The following is a 27,409-nucleotide window of genomic DNA, read 5'->3' on the forward strand; positions in this document are numbered from 1 at the left end:
CTGAACTACAGGTTACAGTTCCTCAATAAACCATCTGAACTACAGGTTACAGTTCCCCAATAAACCATCTGAACTACAGGTTACAGTTCCTCAATAAACCATCTGAACTACAGGTTACAGTTCCTCAATAAACCATCTGAACTACAGGTTACAGTTCCTCAACAAACCATCTGAACTACAGGTTACAGTTCCCAATAAACCATCTGAACTACAGGTTACAGTTCCTCAATAAACCATCTGAACTACAGGTTATAGTTCCCAATAAACCATCTGAACTACATGTTACAGTTCCTCAATGAACCATCTAAACTACTGGTTATAGTTCCCAATAAACCATCTGAACTACAGGTTACAGTTCCTCAATGAACCATCTGAACTACAGGTTACAGTTCCCCAAAAAACCATCTGAACTACAGGTTACAGTTCCCAATAAACCATCTGAACTACAGGTTACAGTTCCCCAATAAACCATCTGAACTACAGGTTATAGTTCCCAATAAACCATCTGAACTACAGGTTACAGTTCCCAATAAACCATCTGAACTACAGATTACAGTTCCCAATAAACCATCTGAACTACAGGTTATAGTTCCCAATAAACCATCTGAACTACAGATTACAGTTCCCAATAAACCATCTGAACTACAGGTTACAGTTCCCAATAAACCATCTGAACTACAGGTTACAGTTCCTCAATAAACCATCTGAACTACAGGTTACAGTTCCTCAATAAACCATCTGAACTACAGGTTACAGTTCCCAATAAACCATCTGAACTACAGGTTACAGTTCCCAATAAACCATCTGAACTACAGGTTACAGTTCCCAATAAACCATCTGAACTACAGGTTATAGTTCCCCAATAAACCATCTGAACTACAGGTTACAGTTCCACAATAAACCATCTGAACTACAGGTTACAGTTCCTCAATAAACCATCTGAACTACAGGTTACAGTTCCCAATAAACCATCTGAACTACAGGTTATAGTTCCCAATAAACCATCTGAACTACAGGTTACAGTTCCTCAATAAACCATCTGAACTACAGGTTACAGTTCCTCAATAAACCATCTGAACTACAGGTTACAGTTCCCAATAAACCATCTGAACTACAGGTTACAGTTCCCAATAAACCATCTGAACTACAGGTTACAGTTCCTCAATAAACCATCTGAACTACAGGTTACAGTTCCCAATAAACCATCTGAACTACAGGTTACAGTTCCCAATAAACCATCTGAACTACAGGTTACAGTTCCCAAATAAACCATCTGAACTACAGGTTACAGTTTCTCAATAAACCATCTGAACTACAGGTTAGAGTTCCTCAATAAACCATCTGAACTACAGGTTACAGTTCCTAAATAAACCATCTGAACTACAGGTTAGAGTTCCTCAATAAACCATCTGAACTACAGGTTAGAGTTCCTCAATAAACCATCTGAACTACAGGTTACAGTTCCCAATAAACCATCTGAACTACAGGTTACAGTTTCCAATAAACCATCTGAACTACAGGTTACAGTTCCTCAATAAACCATCTGAACTACAGGTTACAGTTCCTCAATAAACCATCTGAACTACAGGTTACAGTTCCCAATAAACCATCTGAACTACAGGTTACAGTTCCCAATAAACCATCTGAACTACAGGTTACAGTTCCTCAATAAACCATCTGAACTACAGGTTACAGTTCCTCAATAAACCATCTGAACTACAGGTTACAGTTCCCCAATAAACCATCTGAACTACAGGTTACAGTTCCTCAATAAACCATCTGAACTACAGGTTACAGTTCCTCAATAAACCATCTGAACTACAGGTTACAGTTCCTCAACAAACCATCTGAACTACAGGTTACAGTTCCCAATAAACCATCTGAACTACAGGTTACAGTTCCTCAATAAACCATCTGAACTACAGGTTATAGTTCCCAATAAACCATCTGAACTACATGTTACAGTTCCTCAATGAACCATCTAAACTACTGGTTATAGTTCCCAATAAACCATCTGAACTACAGGTTACAGTTCCTCAATGAACCATCTGAACTACAGGTTACAGTTCCCCAAAAAACCATCTGAACTACAGGTTACAGTTCCCAATAAACCATCTGAACTACAGGTTACAGTTCCCCAATAAACCATCTGAACTACAGGTTATAGTTCCCAATAAACCATCTGAACTACAGGTTACAGTTCCCAATAAACCATCTGAACTACAGATTACAGTTCCCAATAAACCATCTGAACTACAGGTTATAGTTCCCAATAAACCATCTGAACTACAGATTACAGTTCCCAATAAACCATCTGAACTACAGGTTACAGTTCCCAATAAACCATCTGAACTACAGGTTACAGTTCCTCAATAAACCATCTGAACTACAGGTTACAGTTCCTCAATAAACCATCTGAACTACAGGTTACAGTTCCCAATAAACCATCTGAACTACAGGTTACAGTTCCCAATAAACCATCTGAACTACAGGTTACAGTTCCCAATAAACCATCTGAACTACAGGTTATAGTTCCCCAATAAACCATCTGAACTACAGGTTACAGTTCCACAATAAACCATCTGAACTACAGGTTACAGTTCCTCAATAAACCATCTGAACTACAGGTTACAGTTCCCAATAAACCATCTGAACTACAGGTTATAGTTCCCAATAAACCATCTGAACTACAGGTTACAGTTCCTCAATAAACCATCTGAACTACAGGTTACAGTTCCTCAATAAACCATCTGAACTACAGGTTACAGTTCCCAATAAACCATCTGAACTACAGGTTACAGTTCCCAATAAACCATCTGAACTACAGGTTACAGTTCCTCAATAAACCATCTGAACTACAGGTTACAGTTCCCAATAAACCATCTGAACTACAGGTTACAGTTCCCAATAAACCATCTGAACTACAGGTTACAGTTCCCAAATAAACCATCTGAACTACAGGTTACAGTTTCTCAATAAACCATCTGAACTACAGGTTAGAGTTCCTCAATAAACCATCTGAACTACAGGTTACAGTTCCTAAATAAACCATCTGAACTACAGGTTAGAGTTCCTCAATAAACCATCTGAACTACAGGTTAGAGTTCCTCAATAAACCATCTGAACTACAGGTTACAGTTCCTCAATAAACCATCTGAACTACAGGTTACAGTTCCCAATAAACCATCTGAACTACAGGTTATAGTTCCCCAATAAACCATCTGAACTACAGGTTACAGTTCCCCAATAAACCATCTGAACTACAGGTTACAGTTCCTCAATAAACCATCTGAACTACAGGTTACAGTTCCCAATAAACCATCTGAACTACTGGTTACAGTTCCTCAATAAACCATCTGAACTACAGGTTATAGTTCCAAATAAACCATCTGAACTACAGGTTACAGTTCCCCAATAAACCATCTGAACTACAGGTTACAGTTCCCAATAAACCATCTGAACTACAGTTAACAGTTCCTCAATAAACCATCTGAACTACAGGTTACAGTTCCCAATAAACCATCTGAACTACAGGTTACAGTTCCTCAATAAACCATCTGAACTACAGGTTATAGTTCCCAATAAACCATCTGAACTACTGGTTACAGTTCCTCAATAAACCATCTGAACTAAAATGGTTATAGTTCCCAATAAACCATCTGAACTACAGGTTACAGTTCCCCAATAAACCATCTGAACTACAGGTTACAGTTCCCAATAAACCATCTGAACTAGAGGTTACAGTTCCACAATAAACCATCTGAACTACAGGTTACAGTTCCACAATAAACCATCTGAACTACTGGTTACAGTTCCTCAATAAACCATCTGAACTACAGGTTATAGTTCCCAATAAACCATCTGAACAACAGGTTACAGTTCCTCAATAAACCATCTGAACTACAGGTTACAGTTCCTCAATAAACCATCTGAACTACAGATTACAGTTCCCAATAAACCATCTGAACTACAGGTTACAGTTCCTCAATAAACCATCTGAACTACAGGTTACAGTTCCTCAATAAACCATCTGAACTACAGATTACAGTTCCTCAATAAGCCATCTGAACTACAGATTACAGTTCCCAATAAACCATCTGAAATACAGGTTACAGTTCCTCAATAAACCATCTGAACTACAGGTTACAGTCCCCAATAAACCATCTGAACTACAGGTTACAGTCCCCAATAAACCATCTGAACTACAGGTTATAGTTCCCAATAAACCATCTGAACTACAGGTTACAGTTCCTCAATAAACTATCTGAACTACAGGTTATAGTTCCTCAATAAACCATCTGAACTACAGGTTATAGTTCCCAATAAACCATCTGAACTACAGGTTACAGTTCCCAATAAACCATCTGAACTACAGGTTACAGTTCCTCAATAAACCATCTGAACTACAGGTTACAGTTCCTCAATAAACCATCTGAACTACAGGTTACAGTTCCTCAATAAACCATCTGAACTACAGGTTACAGTTCCCAATAAACCGTCTGAACTACAGGTTACAGTTCCTCAAAAACCATCTGAACTACAGGTTACAGTTCCCAATAAACCATCTGAACTACAGGTTATAGTTCCCAATAAACCATCTGAACTACAGGTTACAGTTCCCAATAAACCATCTGAACTACAGGTTACAGTTCCCAATAAACCATCTGAACTACAGGTTACAGTTCCCAATAAACCATCTGAACTACAGGTTACAGTTCCTCAATAAACCATCTGAACTACAGGTTACAGTTCCTCAATAAACCATCTGAACTACAGGTTACAGTTCCCAATAAACCATCTGAACTACAGGTTACAGTTCCACAATAAACCATCTGAACTACAGGTTACAGTTCCCAATAAACCATCTGAACTACAGGTTACAGTTCCCAATAAACCATCTGAACTACAGGTTACAGTTCCCCAATAAACCATCTGAACTACAGGTTACAGTTCCCCAATAAACCATCTGAACTACAGGTTACAGTTCCCAATAAACCATCTGAACTACAGGTTACAGTTCCCAATAAACCATCTGAACTACAGATTACAGTTCCTCAATAAACCATCTGAACTACAGGTTACAGTTCCCAATAAACCATCTGAACTACAGGTTACAGTTCCTCAATAAACCATCTGAACTACAGATTACAGTTCCTCAATAAACATCTGAACTACAGGTTACAGTTCCTCAATAAACCATCTGAACTACAGGTTACAGTTCCTCAATAAACCATCTGAACTACAGGTTACAGTTCCTCAATAAACCATCTGAACTACAGGTTACAGTTCCTCAATAAACCATCTGAACTACAGGTTACAGTTCCTCAATAAACCATCTGAACTACAGGTTACAGTTCCTCAATAAACCATCTGAACTACAGGTTACAGTTCCTCAATAAACCATCTGAACTACAGGTTACAGTTCCCAATAAACCATCTGAACTACAGGTTACAGTTCCCCAATAAACCATCTGAACTACAGGTTACAGTTCCCCAATAAACCATCTGAACTACTGGTTATAGTTCCCAATAAACCATCTGAACTACAGGTTACAGTTCCACAATAAACCATCTGAACTACAGGTTATAGTTCCCAATAAACCATCTGAATTACAGGTTATAGTTCCCAATAAACCATCTGAACTACAGGTTATAGTTCCCAATAAACCATCTGAACTACAGGTTACAGTTCCCAATAAACCATCTGAACTACAGGTTACAGTTCCCAATAAACCATCTGAACTACAGGTTATAGTTCCCAATAAACCATCTGAACTACAGGTTATAGTTCCCAATAAACCATCTGAACTACAGGTTACAGTTCCCAATAAACCATCTGAACTACAGGTTACAGTTCCACAATAAACCATCTGAACTACAGGTTACAGTCCCCAATAAACCATCTGAACTACAGGTTACAGTTCCTCAATAAACCATCTGAACTACAGGTTACAGTTCCCAATAAACCATCTGAACTACAGGTTACAGTTCCCAATAAACCATCTGAACTACAGGTTACAGTTCCCAATAAACCATCTGAACTACAGGTTACAGTTCCCAATAAACCATCTGAACTACAGGTTACAGTTCCCAATAAACCATCTGAACTACAGGTTACAGTTCCCAATAAACCATCTGAACTACAGGTTACAGTTCCCAATAAACCATCTGAACTACAGGTTACAGTTCCCAATAAACCATCTGAACTACAGGTTACAGTTCCACAATAAACCATCTGAACTACTGGTTACAGTCCCCAATAAACCATCTGAACTACAGGTTACAGTTCCTCAATAAACCATCTGAACTACAGGTTATAGTTCCCAAAAAACCATCTGAACTACAGGTTACAGTTCCCAATAAACCATCTGAACTACAGGTTACAGTTCCCAATAAACCATCTGAACTACAGGTTACAGTTTCCAATAAACCATCTGAACTACAGGTTACAGTTCCTCAATAAACCATCTGAACTACAGATTACAGTTCCTCAATAAACCATCTGAACTACAGGTTACAGTTCCCAATAAACCATCTGAACTACAGGTTACAGTTCCTCAATAAACCATCTGAACTACAGATTACAGTTCCTCAATAAACCATCTGAACTACAGGTTACAGTTCCTCAATAAACCATCTGAACTACAGGTTACAGTTCCTCAATAAACCATCTGAACTACAGGTTACAGTTCCTCAATAAACCATCTGAACTACAGGTTACAGTTCCTCAATAAACCATCTGAACTACAGGTTAAAGTTCCTCAATAAACCATCTGAACTACAGGTTACAGTTCCCAATAAACCATCTGAACTACAGGTTACAGTTCCCCAATAAACCATCTGAACTACAGGTTACAGTTCCCCAATAAACCATCTGAACTACTGGTTATAGTTCCCAATAAACCATCTGAACTACAGGTTACTGTTCCACAATAAACCATCTGAACTACAGGTTATAGTTCCCAATAAACCATCTGAACTACAGGTTATAGTTCCCAATAAACCATCTGAACTACAGGTTACAGTTTCCAATAAACCATCTGAACTACAGGTTACAGTTCCTCAATAAACCATCTGAACTACAGGTTACAGTTCCTCAATAAACCATCTGAACTACAGGTTACAGTTCCCAATAAACCATCTGAACTACAGGTTACAGTTCCCAATAAACCATCTGAACTACAGGTTACAGTTCCTCAATAAACCATCTGAACTACAGGTTACAGTTCCTCAATAAACCATCTGAACTACAGGTTACAGTTCCCCAATAAACCATCTGAACTACAGGTTACAGTTCCTCAATAAACCATCTGAACTACAGGTTACAGTTCCTCAATAAACCATCTGAACTACAGGTTACAGTTCCTCAACAAACCATCTGAACTACAGGTTACAGTTCCCAATAAACCATCTGAACTACAGGTTACAGTTCCTCAATAAACCATCTGAACTACAGGTTATAGTTCCCAATAAACCATCTGAACTACATGTTACAGTTCCTCAATGAACCATCTAAACTACTGGTTATAGTTCCCAATAAACCATCTGAACTACAGGTTACAGTTCCTCAATGAACCATCTGAACTACAGGTTACAGTTCCCCAAAAAACCATCTGAACTACAGGTTACAGTTCCCAATAAACCATCTGAACTACAGGTTACAGTTCCCCAATAAACCATCTGAACTACAGGTTATAGTTCCCAATAAACCATCTGAACTACAGGTTACAGTTCCCAATAAACCATCTGAACTACAGATTACAGTTCCCAATAAACCATCTGAACTACAGGTTATAGTTCCCAATAAACCATCTGAACTACAGATTACAGTTCCCAATAAACCATCTGAACTACAGGTTACAGTTCCCAATAAACCATCTGAACTACAGGTTACAGTTCCTCAATAAACCATCTGAACTACAGGTTACAGTTCCTCAATAAACCATCTGAACTACAGGTTACAGTTCCCAATAAACCATCTGAACTACAGGTTACAGTTCCCAATAAACCATCTGAACTACAGGTTACAGTTCCCAATAAACCATCTGAACTACAGGTTATAGTTCCCCAATAAACCATCTGAACTACAGGTTACAGTTCCTCAATAAACCATCTGAACTACAGGTTATAGTTCCCAATAAACCATCTGAACTACAGGTTACAGTTCCTCAATAAACCATCTGAACTACAGGTTACAGTTCCCAATAAACCATCTGAACTACAGATTCCAGTTCCCAATAAACCATCTGAACTACAGGTTACAGTTCCCAATAAACCATCTGAACTACAGGTTATAGTTCCCCATTAAACCACCTGAACTACAGGTTACAGTTCCCAATAAACCATCTGAACTACAGGTTATAGTTCCTCAATAAACCATCTGAACTACAGGTTACAGTTCCTCAATAAACCATCTGAACTACAGATTACAGTTCCCAATAAACCATCTGAACTACAGGTTACAGTTCCCAATAAACCATCTGAACTACAGGTTATAGTTCCCCAATAAACCATCTGAACTACAGGTTACAGTTCCCAATAAACGATCTGAACTACAGGTTATAGTTCCTCAATAAACCATCTGAACTATAGGTTACAGTTCCCAATAAACCATCTGAACTACAGGCTACAGTTCCCAATAAACCATCTGAACTACAGGTTACAGTTCCTCAATAAACCATCTGAACTAAAGGTTATAGTTCCCAATAAACCATCTGAACTACAGGTTACAGTTCCCCAATAAACCATCTGAACTACAGGTTACAGTTCTCCAATAAACCATCTGAACTACAGGTTACAGTTCCTCAATAAACCATCTGAACTACAGGTTATAGTTCCCAATAAACCATCTGAACTACAGGTTACAGTCCCCAATAAACCATCTGAACTACAGGTTACAGTTCCCAATAAACCATCTGAACTACAGGTTACAGTTCCCAATAAACCATCTGAACTACAGATTACAGTCCCCAATAAACCATCTGAACTACAGGTTACAGTTCCCAATAAACCATCTGAACTACAGGTTACAGTTCCCAATAAACCATCTGAACTACAGGTTACAGTTCCACAATAAACCATCTGAACTACAGGTTACAGTTCACAATAAACCATCTGAACTACAGGTTACAGTTCCTCAATAAACCATCTGAACTACAGGTTACAGTTCCTAAATAAACCATCTGAACTACAGGTTACAGTTCCCAATAAACCATCTGAACTACAGGTTACAGTTCCCAATAAACCATCTGAACTACAGGTTACAGGTCCCAATAAACCATCTGAACTACAGGTTACAGGTCCCAATAAACCATCTGAACTACAGGTTACAGTTCCTCAATAAACCATCTGAACTACAGGTAACAGTTCCTCAATAAACCATCTGAACTACAGGTTATAGTTCCCAATAAACCATCTGAACTACAGGTTACAGTTCCTCAATAAACCATCTGAACTACAGGTTACAGTTCCCCAATAAACCATCTGAACTACAGGTTACAGTCCCCAATAAACCATCTGAACTACAGATTACAGTTCCTCAATAAACCATCTGAACTACAGGTTACAGTTCCTCAATAAACCATCTGAACTACAGGTTACAGTTCCCAATAAACCATCTGAACTACAGGTTATAGTTCCCAATAAACCATCTGAACTACAGGTTATAGTTCCTCAATAAACCATCTGAACTACTGGTTATAGTTCCTCAATAAACCATCTGAACTACAGGTTACAGTTCCCAATAAACCATCTGAACTACAGGTTATAGTTCCCAATAAACCATCTGAACTGCAGGTTATAGTTCCTCAATAAACCATCTGAACTACTGGTTATAGTTCCTCAATAAACCATCTGAACTACAGGTTACAGTTCCCAATAAACCATCTGAACTACAGGTTATAGTTCCCAATAAACCATCTGAACTGCAGGTTATAGTTCCTCAATAAACCATCTGAACTACTGGTTATAGTTCCTCAATAAACCATCTGAACTACAGGTTACAGTTCCCAATAAACCATCTGAACTACAGGTTATAGTTCCCAATAAACCATCTGAACTGCAGGTTATAGTTCCTCAATAAACCATCTGAACTACTGGTTATAGTTCCTCAATAAACCATCTGAACTACAGGTTACAGTTCCCAATAAACCATCTGAACTACAGGTTATAGTTCCCAATAAACCATCTGAACTGCAGGTTATAGTTCCTCAATAAACCATCTGAACTACTGGTTATAGTTCCTCAAAAAACCATCTGAACTACAGGTTATAGTTCCCAATAAACCATCTGAACTACAGGTTATAGTTCCTCAATAAACCATCTGAACTACAGGTTACAGTTCCCCAATAAACCATCTGAACTACAGGTTACAGTTCCCAATAAACCATCTGAACTACAGGTTACAGTCCCCAATAAACCATCTGAACTACAGGTTATAGTTCCTCAATAAACCATCTGAACTACAGGTTATAGCTCCCAATAAACCATCTGAACTACAGGTTACAGTTCCTCAATAAACCATCTGAACTACAGGTTATAGTTCCCAATAAACCATCTGAACTACAGGTTACAGTTCCCAATAAACCATCTGAACTACAGGTTACAGTTCCTCAATAAACCATCTGAACTAAAGGTTACAGTTCCTCAATAAACCATCTGAACTACAGGTTACAGTCCCCAATAAACCATCTGAACTACAGATTACAGTTCCTCAATAAACCATCTGAACTACAGGTTATAGTTCCCAATAAACCATCTGAACTACAGGTTACAGTCCCCAATAAACCATCTGAACTACAGGTTACAGTTCCCAATAAACCATCTGAACTACAGGTTACAGTTCCTCAATAAACCATCTGAACTACAGGTTACAGTTCCTCAATAAACCATCTGAACTACAGGTTACAGTTCCCAATAAACCATCTGAACTACAGGTTATAGTTCCCAATAAACCATCTGAACTACAGGTTATAGTTCCTCAATAAACCATCTGAACTACTGGTTATAGTTCCTCAATAAACCATCTGAACTACAGGTTACAGTTCCCAATAAACCATCTGAACTACAGGTTATAGTTCCCAATAAACCATCTGAACTGCAGGTTATAGTTCCTCAATAAACCATCTGAACTACTGGTTATAGTTCCTCAATAAACCATCTGAACTACAGGTTACAGTTCCCAATAAACCATCTGAACTACAGGTTATAGTTCCCAATAAACCATCTGAACTGCAGGTTATAGTTCCTCAATAAACCATCTGAACTACTGGTTATAGTTCCTCAATAAACCATCTGAACTACAGGTTACAGTTCCCAATAAACCATCTGAACTACAGGTTATAGTTCCCAATAAACCATCTGAACTGCAGGTTATAGTTCCTCAATAAACCATCTGAACTACTGGTTATAGTTCCTCAATAAACCATCTGAACTACAGGTTACAGTTCCCAATAAACCATCTGAACTACAGGTTATAGTTCCCAATAAACCATCTGAACTGCAGGTTATAGTTCCTCAATAAACCATCTGAACTACTGGTTATAGTTCCTCAAAAAACCATCTGAACTACAGGTTATAGTTCCCAATAAACCATCTGAACTACAGGTTATAGTTCCTCAATAAACCATCTGAACTACAGGTTACAGTTCCCCAATAAACCATCTGAACTACAGGTTACAGTTCCCAATAAACCATCTGAACTACAGGTTACAGTCCCCAATAAACCATCTGAACTACAGGTTATAGTTCCTCAATAAACCATCTGAACTACAGGTTATAGCTCCCAATAAACCATCTGAACTACAGGTTACAGTTCCTCAATAAACCATCTGAACTACAGGTTATAGTTCCCAATAAACCATCTGAACTACAGGTTACAGTTCCCAATAAACCATCTGAACTACAGGTTACAGTTCCTCAATAAACCATCTGAACTAAAGGTTACAGTTCCTCAATAAACCATCTGAACTACAGGTTACAGTCCCCAATAAACCATCTGAACTACAGATTACAGTTCCTCAATAAACCATCTGAACTACAGGTTATAGTTCCCAATAAACCATCTGAACTACAGGTTACAGTCCCCAATAAACCATCTGAACTACAGGTTACAGTTCCCAATAAACCATCTGAACTACAGGTTACAGTTCCTCAATAAACCATCTGAACTACAGGTTATAGTTCCCAATAAACCATCTGAACTACAGGTTACAGTTCCTCAATAAACCATCTGAACTACAGGTTACAGATCCTCAATAAACCATCTGAACTACAGCTTACAGTTCCCAATAAACCATCTGAACTACTGGGTATAGTTCGAGGGTTTAGGTCCCTGACAGTTAGTGGGTTAGTCAGAGGGTTTAGATCCCTGACAGTTAGTGGGTTAGTCAGAGGGTTTAGATCCCTGACAGTTAGTGGGTTAGTCCGAGGGTTTATATCCCTGACAGTTAGTGGGTTAGTCCGAGGGTTTAGATTCCTGACAGTCAGTGGGCTAGTCAGAGGGTTTAGGTCCCTGACAGTTAGTGGGTTAGTCAGAGGGTTTAGGTCCCTGACAGTTAGTGGGTTAGTCAGAGGGTTTAGATCCCTGAGAGTTAGTGGGTTAGTCAGAGGGTTTAGATCCCTGACAGTTAATGGGTTAGTCCGAGGTTTTAGATCCCTGACAGTTAGTGGGTTAGTCAGAGGGTTTAGATCCCTGACAGTTAGTGGGTTAGTCCGAGGGTTTAGATCCCTGACAGTTAGTGGGTTAGTCCGAGGGTTTAGATCCCTGACAGTTAGTGGGTTAGTCAGAGGGTTTAGATCCCTGACAGTTAGTGGGTTAGTCAGAGGGTTTAGATCCCTGACAGTTAGTGGGTTAGTCAGAGGGTTTAGATCCCTGACAGTTAGTGGGTTAGTCAGAGGGTTTAGATCCCTGACAGTTAGTGGGTTAGTCAGAGGGTTTAGATCCCAGACAGTTAGTGGGTTAGTCAGAGGGTTTAGATCCCTGACAGTTAGTGGGTTAGTCAGAGGGTTTAGATCCTAGACAGTTAGTGGGTTAGTCAGAGGGTTTAGATCCCTGACAGTTAGTGGGTTAGTCAGAGGGTTTAGTTCCCTGACAGTTAGTGGGTTAGTCAGAGGGTTTAGATCCCTGACAGTTAGTGGGTTAGTCAGAGGGTTTAGATCTCAGACAGTTAGTGGGTTAGTCAGAGGGTCTAGATCCCAGACAGTTAGTGGGTTAGTCAGAGGGTTTAGATCCCTGACAGTTAGTGGGTTAGTCAGAGGGTTTAGATCCCAGACAGTTAGTGGGTTAGTCAGAGGGTTTAGATCCCTGACAGTTAGTGGGTTAGTCCGAGGGTTTAGATCCCTGACAGTTAGTGGGTTAGTCCGAGGGTTTAGATCCCTGACAGTTAGTGGGTTAGTCAGAGGGTTTAGATCCCTGACAGTTAGTGGGTTAGTCAGAGGGTTTAGATCCCTGACAGTTAGTGGGTTAGTCAGAGGGTTTAGATCCCAGACAGTTAGTGGGTTAGTCAGGGGGTTTAGATCCCAGACAGTTAGTGGGTTAGTCAGAGGGTTTAGATCCCTGACAGTTAGTGGGTTAGTCAGAGGGTTTAGATCCCTGACAGTTAGTGGGTTAATCCGAGGGTTTAGATCCCTGACAGTTAGTGGGTTAGACAGAGGGTTTAAATCCCTGACAGTTAGTGGGTTAGTCCGAGGGTTTAGATCCCTGACAGTTAGTGGGTTAGTCAGAGGGTTTAGATCCCTGACAGTTAGTGGGTTAGTCAGAGGGTTTAGATCCCTGACAGTTAGTGGGTTAGTCAGAGGGTTTAGATCCCTGACAGTTAGTGGGTTAGTCAGAGGGTTTAGATCCCAGACAGTTAGTGGGTTAGTCAGAGGGTTTAGATCCCTGACAGTTAGTGGGTTAGTCAGAGGGTTTAGATCCTAGACAGTTAGTGGGTTAGTCAGAGGGTTTAGATCCCTGACAGTTAGTGGGTTAGTCAGAGGGTTTAGTTCCCTGACAGTTAGTGGGTTAGTCAGAGGGTTTAGATCCCTGACAGTTAGTGGGTTAGTCAGAGGGTTTAGATCTCAGACAGTTAGTGGGTTAGTCAGAGGGTCTAGATCCCAGACAGTTAGTGGGTTAGTCAGAGGGTTTAGATCCCTGACAGTTAGTGGGTTAGTCAGAGGGTTTAGATCCCAGACAGTTAGTGGGTTAGTCAGAGGGTTTAGATCCCTGACAGTTAGTGGGTTAGTCAGAGGGTTTAGATCCTAGACAGTTAGTGGGCTAGTCAGAGGGTTTAGATCCCAGACAGTTAGTGGGTTAGTCAGAGGGTTTAGATCCCAGACAGTTAGTGGGTTAGTCAGAGGGTTTAGTTCCCTGACAGTTAGTGGGTTAGTCAGAGGGTTTAGATCCCAGACAGTTAGTGGGTTAGTCAGAGGGTTTAAATCCCAGACAGTTAGTGGGTTAGTCAGAGGGTTTAGATCCCAGACAGTTAGTGGGTTAGTCAGAGGGTTTAGATCCCAGACAGTTAGTGGGTTAGTCAGAGGGTTTAGATCCCAGACAGTTAGTGGGTTAGTCAGAGGGTTTAGATCCCAGACAGTTAGTGGGTTAGTCAGAGGGTTTAGATCCCTGACAGTTAGTGGGTTAGTCAGAGGGTTTAGATCCCTGACAGTTAGTGGGTTAATCCGAGGGTTTAAATCCCTGACAGTTAATGGGTTAGTCCGAGGGTTTAGATCCCTGACAGTTAGTGGGTTAGTCAGAGGGTTTAGTTCCCTGACAGTTAGTGGGTTAGTCAGAGGGTTTAGATCCCTGACAGTTAGTGGGTTAGTCAGAGGGTTTAGATCCCAGACAGTTAGTGGGTTAGTTAGAGGGTTTAGATCCCAGACAGTTAGTGGGTTAGTCAGAGGGTTTAGATCCCAGACAGTTAGTGGGTTAGTCAGAGGGTTTAGATCCCTGACAGTTAGTGGGTTAATCCGAGGGTTTAGATCCCAGACAGTTAGTGGGTTAGTCAGAGGGTTTAGATCCCATACAGTTAGTGGGTTAGTCAGAGGGTTTAGATCCCAGACAGTTAGTGGGTTAGTCAGAGGGTTTAGATCCCAGACAGTTAGTGGGTTAGTCAGAGGGTTTAGATCCCAGACAGTTAGTGGGTTAGTCAGAGGGTTTAGATCCCTGACAGTTAGTGGGTTAGTCAGAGGGTTTAGATCCCTGACAGTTAGTGGGTTAGTCAGAGGGTTTAGATGCCAGACAGTTAGTGGGTTAGTCAGAGGGTTTAGATCCTAGACAGTTAGTGGGTTAGTCAGAGGGTTTAGATCCCAGACAGTTAGTGGGTTAGTCAGAGGGTTTAGATCCCTGACAGTTAGTGGGTTAATCCGAGGGTTTAGATCCCAGACAGTTAGTGGGTTAGTCAGAGGGTTTAGATCCCATACAGTTAGTGGGTTAGTCAGAGGGTTTAGATCCCAGACAGTTAGTGGGTTAGTCAGAGGGTTTAGATCCCAGACAGTTAGTGGGTTAGTCAGAGGGTTTAGATCCCAGACAGTTAGTGGGTTAGTCAGAGGGTTTAGACCCTTGACAGTTAGTGGGTTAGTCAGAGGGTTTAGATGCCAGACAGTTAGTGGGTTAGTCAGAGGGTTTAGATCCTAGACAGTTAGTGGGTTAGTCAGAGGGTTTAGATCCCAGACAGTTAGTGGGTTAGTCAGAGGGTTTAGATCCCTGACAGTTAGTGGGTTAGTCAGAGGGTTTAGATCCCAGACAGTTAGTGGGTTAGTCAGAGGGTTTAGATCCCAGACAGTTAGTGGGTTAGTCAGAGGGTTTAGATCCCTGACAGTTAGTGGGTTAGTCAGAGGGTTTAGATCCCTGACAGTTAGTGGGTTAGTCAGAGGGTTTAGATCCCTGACAGTTAGTGGGTTAGTCAGAGGGTTTAGATCCCATACAGTTAGTGGGTTAGTCAGAGGGTTTAGATCCCAGACAGTTAGTGGGTTAGTCAGAGGGTTTAGATCCCTGACAGTTAGTGGGTTAGTCAGAGGGTTTAGATCCCATACAGTTAGTGGGTTAGTCAGAGGGTTTAGATCCCAGACAGTTAGTGGGTTAGTCAGAGGGTTTAGATCCCTGACAGTTAGTGGGTTAGTCAGAGGGTTTAGATCCCATACAGTTAGTGGGTTAGTCAGAGGGTTTAGATCCCAGACAGTTAGTGGGTTAGTCAGAGGGTTTAGATCCCTGACAGTTAGTGGGTTAGTCTGAGGGTTGTTGTTTTTATGATATAATTAAATGTGGCAGCTTGTCTGAGCAGAGATATTAATGGTTAGTAAACAGTATATTAGTCTTTATAAAGTAAATGTCATATTATAGAAATGCCACATCAGAAATGAACAAAAAAGCTCAACATTACTCTGTGATAACTACATCAGTTATGTTTAATCATGTTGAAACAAGTTTTACAACATTATCTTTAGTTGATAAAACTATACTTATAAAGCAGGCAAAACTGCAAACATGGCTGAAAAACACACTGACAGACATTAAACAGCCAAATTAGATAAATAGATGAGAGAGAGAGAGGAGAGCGAGAGCGAGATAGAGACAGAGACAGAGACAGAGAGAGATAGAGAGAAAGCGAGAGCGAACATAGCAGCCCATGAATTTAAGCAGCAAAAATAGCAAAGAAGAAAACAACAACAATGACGACGGGAAGAAACGACAGGAAGAAACGGCAGGAAGAAACGACAGGAAGAAACGGCAGGAAGAAACGACTGGAAGAAACGACAGGAAGAAACGGCAGGAAGAAACGACAGGAAGAAACGACAGGAAGAAACGACAGGAAGAAACGACAGGAAGAAACGACAGGAAGAAACGACAGGAAGAAACGACAGGAAGAAACGGCAGGAAGAAACAACAGGAAGAAACGACAGGAAGAAACGACAGGAAGAAACGACAGGAAGAAACGACAGGAAGAAACGACAGGAAGAAACGACAGGAAGAAACGACAGGAAGAAACGACAGCCGCAGGCAGCAAAACAAAGAGGAAAAGTCACAACAGCTCTTTTTGAAGCTGGTTATCTATTCATGCATGTGAATGAGAAGCATGCGAGGAAGGGCAATCCCAACATCGACCTGGCTGTGTGGCCGTACCTGGCTATTGTCTCAGTGGTCTCTCCCTCTCCAAACACCAGGACAATGCCTGCATCCCAAATGGCACCCTATTCCCCCCATAGTGAACTACTTGGCCACCGGTTCAAAAGAAGTGCACTATATAGGGAATAGGGTGCTATTTGGGAGGGAGACAGTGATGTAAATAGGCAAGCGAACCATTGGGTGACTCACCACAGCGCCTGTCTTTGATGCCTCCATTACTGCGTCAGATACTCTGCCAGGACTCACTTGAAAAGCCTAGGAACACACACATAGACTGGTCAGGTCTACTACACTAGGAACACACATAGACTGGTCAGGTCTACTACACTAGGAACACACACACATAGACTGGTCAGGTCTACTACACTAGGAACACACACATAGACTGGTCAGGTCTACTACACTAGGAACACACACATAGACTGGTCAGGTCTACTACACTAGGAACACACACATAGACTGGTCAGGTCTACTACACTAGGAACACACACATAGACTGGTCAGGTCTACTACACTAGGAACACACACATAGACTGGTCAGGTCTACTACACTAGGAACACACACATAGACTGGTCAGGTCTACTACACTAGGAACACACACATAGACTGGTCAGGTCTACTACACTAGGAACACACACACATAGACTGGTCAGGTCTACTACACTAGGAACACACACATAGACTGGTCAGGTCTACTACACTAGGAACACACATAGACTGGTCAGGTCTACTACACTAGGAACACACATAGACTGGTCAGGTCTACTACACTAGGAACACACACATAGACTGGTCAGGTCTACTACACTAGGAACACACACATAGACTGGTCAGGTCTACTACACTAGGAACACACACACATAGACTGGTCAGGTCTACTACACTAGGAACACACATAGACTGGTCAGGTCTACTACACTAGGAACACACACACATAGACTGGTCAGGTCTACTACACTAGGAACACACACATAGACTGGTCAGGTCTACTACACTAGGAACACACACATAGACTGGTCAGGTCTACTACACTAGGAACACACATAGACTGGTCAGGTCTACTACACTAGGAACACACACATAGACTGGTCAGGTCTACTACACTAGGAACACACACATAGACTGGTCAGGTCTACTACACTAGGAACACACACATAGACTGGTCAGGTCTACTACACTAGGAACACACACATAGACTGGTCAGGTCTACTACACTAGGAACACACACATAGACTGGTCAGGTCTACTACACTAGGAACACACACATAGACTGGTCAGGTCTACTACACTAGGAACACACATAGACTGGTCAGGTCTACTACACTAGGAACACACACATAGACTGGTCAGGTCTACTACACTAGGAACACATAGACTGGTCAGGTCTACTACACTAGGAACACACACATAGACTGGTCAGGTCTACTACACTAGGAACACACACATAGACTGGTCAGGTCTACTACACTAGGAACACACACATAGACTGGTCAGGTCTACTACACTAGGAACACACACATAGACTGGTCAGGTCTACTACACTAGGAACACACATAGACTGGTCAGGTCTACTACACTAGGAACACACACATAGTCTGGTCAGGTCTACTACACTAGGAACACACACATAGACTGGTCAGGTCTACTACACTAGGAACACACACATAGACTGGTCAGGTCTACTACACTAGGAACACACATAGACTGGTCAGGTCTACTACACTAGGAACACACACATAGTCTGGTCAGGTCTACTACACTAGGAACACACACATAGACTGGTCAGGTCTACTACACTAGGAACACACACATAGACTGGTCAGGTCTACTACACTAGGAACACACACACATAGACTGGTCAGGTCTACTACACTAGGAACACACACATAGACTGGTCAGGTCTACTACACTAGGAACACACATAGACTGGTCAGGTCTACTACACTAGGAACACACACATAGACTGGTCAGGTCTACTACACTAGGAACACACACATAGACTGGTCAGGTCTACTACACTAGGAACACACACATAGACTGGTCAGGTCTACTACACTAGGAACACACATAGACTGGTCAGGTCTGCTACACTAGGAACACACACATAGACTGGTCAGGTCTACTACACTAGGAACACACACATAGACTGGTCAGGTCTACTACACTAGGAACACACACACATAGACTGGTCAGGTCTACTACACTAGGAACACACACATAGACTGGTCAGGTCTACTACACTAGGAACACACATAGTCTGGTCAGGTCTACTACACTAGGAACACACACATAGACTGGTCAGGTCTACTACACTAGGAACACACACATTGACTGGTCAGGTCTACTACACTAGGAACACACACATAGACTGGTCAGGTCTACTACACTAGGAACACACATAGACTGGTCAGGTCTACTACACTAGGAACACACACATAGACTGGTCAGGTCTACTACACTAGGAACACACACATAGACTGGTCAGGTCTACTACACTAGGAACACACATAGTCTGGTCAGGTCTACTACACTAGGAACACACACACATAGACTGGTCAGGTCTACTACACTAGGAACACACATAGACTGGTCAGGTCTACTACACTAGGAACACACACATAGACTGGCCAGGTCTGCTACACTAGGAACACACACATAGAGACCGCCTTACTGGTCTGCAACAAAAAACCCTGTTAGCCTCACTGGTCTGTCTGCTATACTCCCGCCTGACACGTTAACCTAACTTCTGCTCAATCCTCCTCTCACTGCAGGTGAGCCAGTGAGCCTGAGTGCTGCTGTCCTGTCCTGCTGTCTTGTCCTGCTGTCCTGTCCAATGCCTGCCTGAAACTGTGAAATGACTGCTTGCTAGAATTCATGGCAAGTTGCGTCAGAAGAAGCAGGAAGGAAGACAGGATGAGGATGAGCATTTGTTGTGTGTCATCGGTTTGAAGATCAAACATCAGAGGACTGGCAGGGAAGCAGGACAGATGGGTCATTAATTAAAGAATGTGGCAGCATTCCAAATGGCCCCCTCTTGCTCTATGGGCCCTGGTCAAAATAAGTGCACTGTGTAGGGAATAGGATGCCACTTGGGATACAGCTGGTGCTCCAAATGACAGGTAGCCTGACGGTTAAGGGCAGTAACCAAAAGGTTGCTGGTTTGAATCCCTGCGTCGAATAGGTGAAAAATCTGCCGATGTGCCCTTAAGCAAGGCATTTGACCATAATTGCACCTGTAAGCTGCTCTGGATAAGAGTGTCTGATAAATGACAAAAAAATGCAAATGTATATTTTTCCATCAAAACAGTGGCCTGTCCCACGGGACCAGAGAGGAGGAAGGAGTGTGTGTATAGCAGTTTTATACATAGAAAGGCCTGGAGCGAGGTGCCAATGTACTGGCCTTAGCCTGGCAGGCAGTTAGCAGCATGTGGCAGTTGCAGTGTGTGTGTGTGTGTGTGTGTGTGTGTGTGTGTGTGTGTGTGTGCGTGCGTGCGTGCGTGCGAGCGAGCGTGCGTGCGTGTGTGCGTGTGTGTGCGTGCGAGTAAGAAGAGAACCAGTCTATAATATTTTCATTAAAGCAGACACCAGACATCAAAGAAAGAGAGAGAGAAATAGAGAGAGAGAGAGAAAGAGAGAGACGGACAGACAGACAGACAGACAGACAGACAGACAGACAGACACACACACACAAACAGACAGACATACACAGACAGACACAGACAGACAGACACACACACACACAGACAGACAGACAGACAGACAGACAGACAGACAGACAGACAGACAGACAGACAGAGACAGACACGCAGAACGAGAGAGAGCGAGATGAGGTAATGGCTCTTGGTTGGTATTAGTGGGATCCAAAAGGCATGAGCTTTTTTAAGAACACACAGCTTGAGCTGCGAGCTAGGCAATGGGAGCTGGTGGATGTGGAAATCCACAGTAGCCACGTGTTTAAAGAGCCTGAACAAGAGGAGAGGGGTGGAGTGTCGGAACAGAGACGGGGCCAAGCCTGAGACGGGGCCGGGGCCAAGCCTGTCTAATACAGCCACAGCGTACAGCTGACAGTCCATCATATAGCATTATGTCATTCCCACCATGACGTCATGCTAGTTGCTCCCAGGTATTGTCCCTTTAGAGCGCAATCATTTAGTAAACAACAAGGGCATGAGTCCGACCTATTGAAATGAAAGAGAACAGCTTTCTCTCTAAGCTACAATCTACAGAGACAGGCATCATGGCTTCTTGGCATAGACATGGTCAACAGGAAGAGACTTCATGGTTTAAAGAGACAGACATGGTCAACAGGAAGAGACTTCATGGTTTAAAGAGACAGACATGGTCAACAGGAAGAGGCTTCATGGTTTAAAGAGACAGACATGGTCAACAGGAAGAGACTTCATGGTTTAAAGAGACAGACATGGTCAACAGGAAGAGACTTCATGGTTTAAAGAGACAGACATGGTCAACAGGAAGATGCTTCATGGTTTAAAGAGACAGACGTGGTCAACAGGAAGAGGCTTCATGGTTTAAAGAGACAGACATGGTCAACAGGAAGAGACTTCATGGTTTAAAGAGACAGACATGGTCAACAGGAAGTGGCTTCATGGTTTAAAGAGACAGACGTGGTCAACAGGAAGAGACTTCATGGTTTAAAGAGACAGACGTGGTCAACAGGAAGAGACTTCATGGTTTAAAGAGACAGACATGGTCAACAGGAAGTGGCTTCATGGTTTAAAGAGACAGACATGGTCAACAGGAAGAGACTTCATGGTTTAAAGAGACAGACGTGGTCAACAGGAAGAGACTTCATGGTTTAAAGAGACAGACATGGTCAACAGGAAGTGGCTTCATGGTTTAAAGAGACAGACGTGGTCAACAGGAAGAGACTTCATGGTTTAAAGAGACAGACATGGTCAGGAGGAAGAGACTTCATGGTTTAAAGAGACAGACATGGTCAGGAGGAAGAGACACCAGACTGTACAGACCTGCTATTAATCAGGGTAAAGTCTTATTCATCAGATATAGTACAGACCTGCTATTAATCAGGGTAAAGTCTTATTCGTCAGATACTGTACAGACCTGCTATTAATCAGGGTAAAGTCTTATTCATCAGATACAGTACAGACCTGCTATTAATCAGCGTAAAGTCTTATTCATCAGATACTGTACAGACCTGCTATTAATCAGGGTAAAGTCTTATTCATCAGATACAGTACAGACCTGCTATTAATCAGGGTAAAGTCTTATTCATCAGATACAGTACAGACCTGCTGTGTTCAGGCCTATAGAACATACAGTACAGACCTGCTATGTTCAGGCCTATAGAACATACAGTACAGACCCGGTATGTTCAGGCCTATAGAACATACAGTACAGACCCGGTATGTTCAGGCCTATAGAACATACAGTACAGACCCGGTATGTTCAGGCCTATAGAACATACAGTACAGACCTGCTATGTTCAGGCCTATAGTACATACAGTACAGACCCGGTATGTTCAGGCCTATAGAACATACAGTATTGCTTTATACTTTCAGCAGCAGTATTGACATTATGTCCCATCTTTATTCCACCAAGGACTCTGGAGTCAAATAACCGGGTGTAACGGCCTGTTAAGCAGAATTACATGGCTTCTCAGTGACCCCGGTCCTGTGTGTGCTGCATGCCCTGACTGAGCACTAGAGACACTGCGTTTATAAATGGGTTACTATTCACAAATTAATTCAGCGGAAATAGGTCCCGTCTCCTTACACCAATAACGAGTTAAGTGGCGTCCATGTTTGATTTTGACAACCATGGGAAATGGTACAGAGAAAGGGTCCGTGTTCCAACTCGCACCCTCTTCCCTATATAGTGCACTACTTTTGACCGAAGCCCTATGTGCCCTGGTCAAAAGTAGTGCACCAAGTAGGGAATCAGGTGCCATTTGGGATCCAGGAGAGTGACTCACAACAGCCTGCCTGTCTATCTGGCTGCACATTACATTTGAACTTAACACAATTACTTGGCTACGGATATTCTGTAGAATCAAATGACGTGGTTGATTATCAATTTCTCCTTCCTAAAAATACATTGAAGGGCTTTGCTGTCTGTCACAGATGAATCCCTCTGCCTTATGTCCCAGAGGAAATCACACGTGACACGACACCCCTGCCCCTGGCGGTTGATCTCATATAGATCACTCAGACAGAGGGGACGCCCCAAATGACACCCATTCCCTATATACTGCACTGCTTTTGCCCAGAGATCATACCCATAGGGCTCTGGTCCAAAGTAGTGCACTATATAGGTAGTGACGTTGCCACAAGCAACATTAAGGGGGTGTGTAACACAGAGTGTAGGAGGGGCAGTCCTTAAACTGTAATTTTTGTTGTGTTTTTCAGTAATGTGGATGTTTGATGTTGTGTCTGGACTATGTCATGCCTCTCACCTTTTTAGACGGCATCTTCTAGTACGTAAAATATCTGTGATAATCACACAATGAAGACATATCTAATCAAATCTAATCTCAATATCTGCTGCTCGTGGCAACGTCCTATCCTTCGTGGTATTGTGCTCTGGTCGTTCTGGCGGGAAGCAGGGGGGGTTGGGGGAAATGTGAGGGGAGACTCAGGGGCCGGATAGGTGGGATGGGAAGGGATGGGATACATGGTTTCTGGGTGGGGAGGGAGGATGCAGGTTGGATGGGGACTGAGGGGTGGGATACATGGTCTCTGGGTGGGGAGGGAGGATGCAGGTTGGATGGGGACTGAGGGGTGGGATACATGGTCTCTGGGTGGGGAGGGAGGATGCAGGTTGGATGGGGACTGAGGGGTGGGATACATGGTCTCTGGGTGGGGAGGGAGGATGCAGGTTGGATGGGGACTGAGGGGTGGGATACATGGTCTCTGGGTGGGGAGGGAGGATGCAGGTTGGATGGGGACTGAGGGATGGGATACATGGTTTCTGGGTGGGGAGGGAGGATGCAGGTTGGATGGGGACTGAGGGGTGGGATACATGGTCTCTGGGTGGGGAGGGAGGATGCAGGTTGGATGGGGACTGAGGGGTGGGATACATGGTCTCTGGGTGGGGAGGGAGGATGCAGGTTGGATGGGGACTGAGGGGTGGGATACATGGTCTCTGGGTGGGGAGGGAGGATGCAGGTTGGATGGGGACTGAGGGGTGGGATACATGGTTTCTGGGTGGGGAGGGAGGATGCAGGCGGTTGGATGGGGACTGAGGGGTGGGATACATGGTCTCTGGGTGGGGAGGGAGGATGCAGGTTGGATGGGGACTGAGGGGTGGGATACATGGTCTCTGGGTGGGGAGGGAGGATGCAGGTTGGATGGGGACTGAGGGGTGGGATACATGGTCTCTGGGTGGGGAGGGAGGATGCAGGTTGGATGGGGACTGAGGGGTGGGATACGTGGTCTCTGGGTGGGGAGGGAGGATGCAGGTTGGATGGGGACTGAGGGGTGGGATACATGGTCTCTGGGTGGGGAGGGAGGATGCAGGTTGGATGGGGACTGAGAGGTGGGATACATGGTCTCTGGGTGGGGAGGGAGGATGCAGGCGGTTGGATGGGGACTGAGGGGTGGGATACATGGTCTCTGGGTGGGGAGGGAGGATGCAGGTTGGATGGGGACTGAGGGGTGGGATACATGGTTTCTGGGTGGGGAGGGAGGATGCAGGCGGTTGGATGGGGACTGAGGGGTGGGATACATGGTTTCTGGGTGGGGAGGGAGTGATACTGATCGTAATCATCAGTGTTACCCATGGTCACAGTAACCATCAGTGTTACCCATGGTCACAGTAACCATCAGTGTTACCCATGGTCACAGTAACCATCAGTGTTACCCATGGTCACAGTAACCATCAGTGTTACCCATGGTCACAGTAACCATCAGTGTTACCCATGGTCACAGTAACCATCAGTGTTACCCATGGTCACAGTAACCATCAGTGTTACCCATGGTCACAGTAACCATCAGTGTTACCCATGGTCACAGTAACCATCAGTGTTACCCATCGTCACAGTAACCATCAGTGTTACCCATGGTCACAGTAACCATCAGTGTTACCCATGGTCACAGTAACCATCAGTGTTACCCATGGTCACAGTAACCATCAGTGTTACCCATGGTCACAGTAACCATCAGTGTTACCCATGGTCACAGTAACCATCAGTGTTACCCATGGTCACAGTAACCATCAGTGTTACCCATCGTCACAGTAACCATCAGTGTTACCCATGGTCACAGTAACCATCAGTGTTACCCATGGTTACGGTAACCATCAGTGTTACCCATCGTCACAGTAACCATCAGTGTTACCCATGGTCACAGTAACCATCAGTGTTACCCATCGTCACAGTAACCATCAGTGTTACCCATCGTCACAGTAACCATCAGTGTTACCCATGGTTACAGTAACCATCAGTGTTACGAAGCAATCCAGTGTATTTTCGGTATGAACTCCTTTCCGTTTGTATCTGGCCTATCAGTGTCCCTGGGGCCTCCCCCAAGGCAGCTTACAGGCATCAGAGCACAACCACAGGTCCCACCTGCTGCCTGACTGAATGCGTACACACACACACACACACACACACACACACACACACACACACACACACACACACACACACACACACACACACACACACACACACACACACACACACACACACACACACACACACACACACACACACACACACACACACACACACACACACACACACACACACACACACACTGAGAGGAGGTGTCTTTTGGGTCCACCAGTCACGACGTGGACAGAGCAATATCTCTATTAGCAACAAAACGGGCTCTATTTTCAATTAAAACACTGCTGCCTTCCATGGAGTGATTACTGTACCTTTAACCTAGCCTGACCCGGGTGACACCGTCCTCTCTGCTGGGGACAGATATAGTCTGCGTCCAAAATGGCACCCTTTTCCCTATGGTTGCTGGTCAAAAGTAGTGCACTATGTAGGGAATAGGGTAGCATTTGGAACTTAAACATAGAAAGATCCATCCACATATGGACAGGTGGAACCAAGGGAAGTGAGGATTGGGACCAGTAGAGGCATATTAGGAGACCTGTGACTGCAAATCAGCCATGGGTTCAAATACTATTTGAAATAGTTGATGTGTTTTGAGTGTTTGCGTTTTGCCAGTACTCTATTGGTTCCATTGTGCAAGACAAGTTCCATCAAACCCAGATAAAGTATTTGAACGCAGGTTCTGACCGCAGTAGGTGAATACCCTGGTCCCCGAGTGACCATGCGTGAGTGATTATAGCATGATGTCTCAACAGGAGATTGGATTAACTACCAATCACGATCAGGTCAGTGGGACTGTGGCTCAAGCAGCTGATCTGACTCTTAACTGAATGAGTGTTGCTCAGCTCTGCTGACCTGCTAATCTTCATTACACATGCACATCCTGTAGCTACGTACACATGCACATCCTATAGGCTACGTACACATGCACATCCTGTAGGCTACGTACACATGCACCTCCTATAGGCTACGTACACATGCACCTCCTATAGGCTACGTCCTCAAAAAGGTCAAGCATACGACTGAGGCAGCTAGGTATTTTTATAAGCTAAGGCTTTGTCTCAGATGGAACCCTATCCAATATATATGTGGATGTATGTATTATAGGATGAGGTGGAATGTGGATTTATTTATAATAGGATAAGTTGTTGGAATGTGGATGTATTTATAATAGGATGAGATGGAATGTGGATATATTTATTATAGGGTGTGGTGGAATGAGGATATACTTTTAACAGGATGAGGTGTTGGAATGTGGATGCATTCATAACAGGATGAGGTGTTGGAATGTGGATGAATTCATAACAGGATGAGGTGTTGGAATGTGGATGAATTCATAGCAGGATGAGGTGTTGGAATGTGGATGTATTTATAACAGGATGAGGTTGAATGTGGATGAATTCATAGCAGGATGAGGTGTTGGAATGTGGATGAATTCATAGCAGGATGAGGTTGAATGTGGATGAATTCATAACAGGATGAGGTTGAATGTGGATGAATTCATAGCAGGATGAGGTGTTGGAATGTGGATGAATTCATAGCAGGATGAGGTTGAATGTGGATGAATTCATAGCAGGATGAGGTGTTGGAATGTGGATGAATTCATAACAGGATGAGGTGTTGGAATGTGGATGAATTCATAACAGGATGAGGTTGAATGTGGATGAATTCATAACAGGATGAGGTGTTGGAATGTGGATGAATTCATAACAGGATGAGGTGTTGGAATGTGGATGAATTCATAGCAGGATGAGGTGTTGGAAT

At 43.1% G+C, this 27,409-nt stretch overlaps 1 protein-coding gene across 3 annotated transcripts in view; it reads right to left on the bottom strand.

The window, feature by feature from the left end:
* Window positions 1-27,409, bottom strand: part of LOC129858507 (probable E3 ubiquitin-protein ligase MID2) — a 276,015-nt gene that overhangs the window by 70,373 nt on the left and 178,233 nt on the right. For 2 of the 3 annotated variants that reach the window (XM_055927796.1, XM_055927795.1), the window contains exon 3: window positions 17,288-17,353. The exons of the other annotated variant lie outside the window; for it this stretch is intronic. In XM_055927796.1, the coding sequence (XP_055783771.1) occupies window positions 17,288-17,353 (66 nt within the window). The remainder of the gene's footprint in view (window positions 1-17,287; window positions 17,354-27,409) is intronic. 3 annotated transcript variants of the gene reach the window in all.

This window comes from Salvelinus fontinalis, chromosome 6 (assembly GCF_029448725.1).
Source record: "Salvelinus fontinalis isolate EN_2023a chromosome 6, ASM2944872v1, whole genome shotgun sequence".
NCBI classification, from domain to species: domain Eukaryota; kingdom Metazoa; phylum Chordata; class Actinopteri; order Salmoniformes; family Salmonidae; genus Salvelinus; species Salvelinus fontinalis.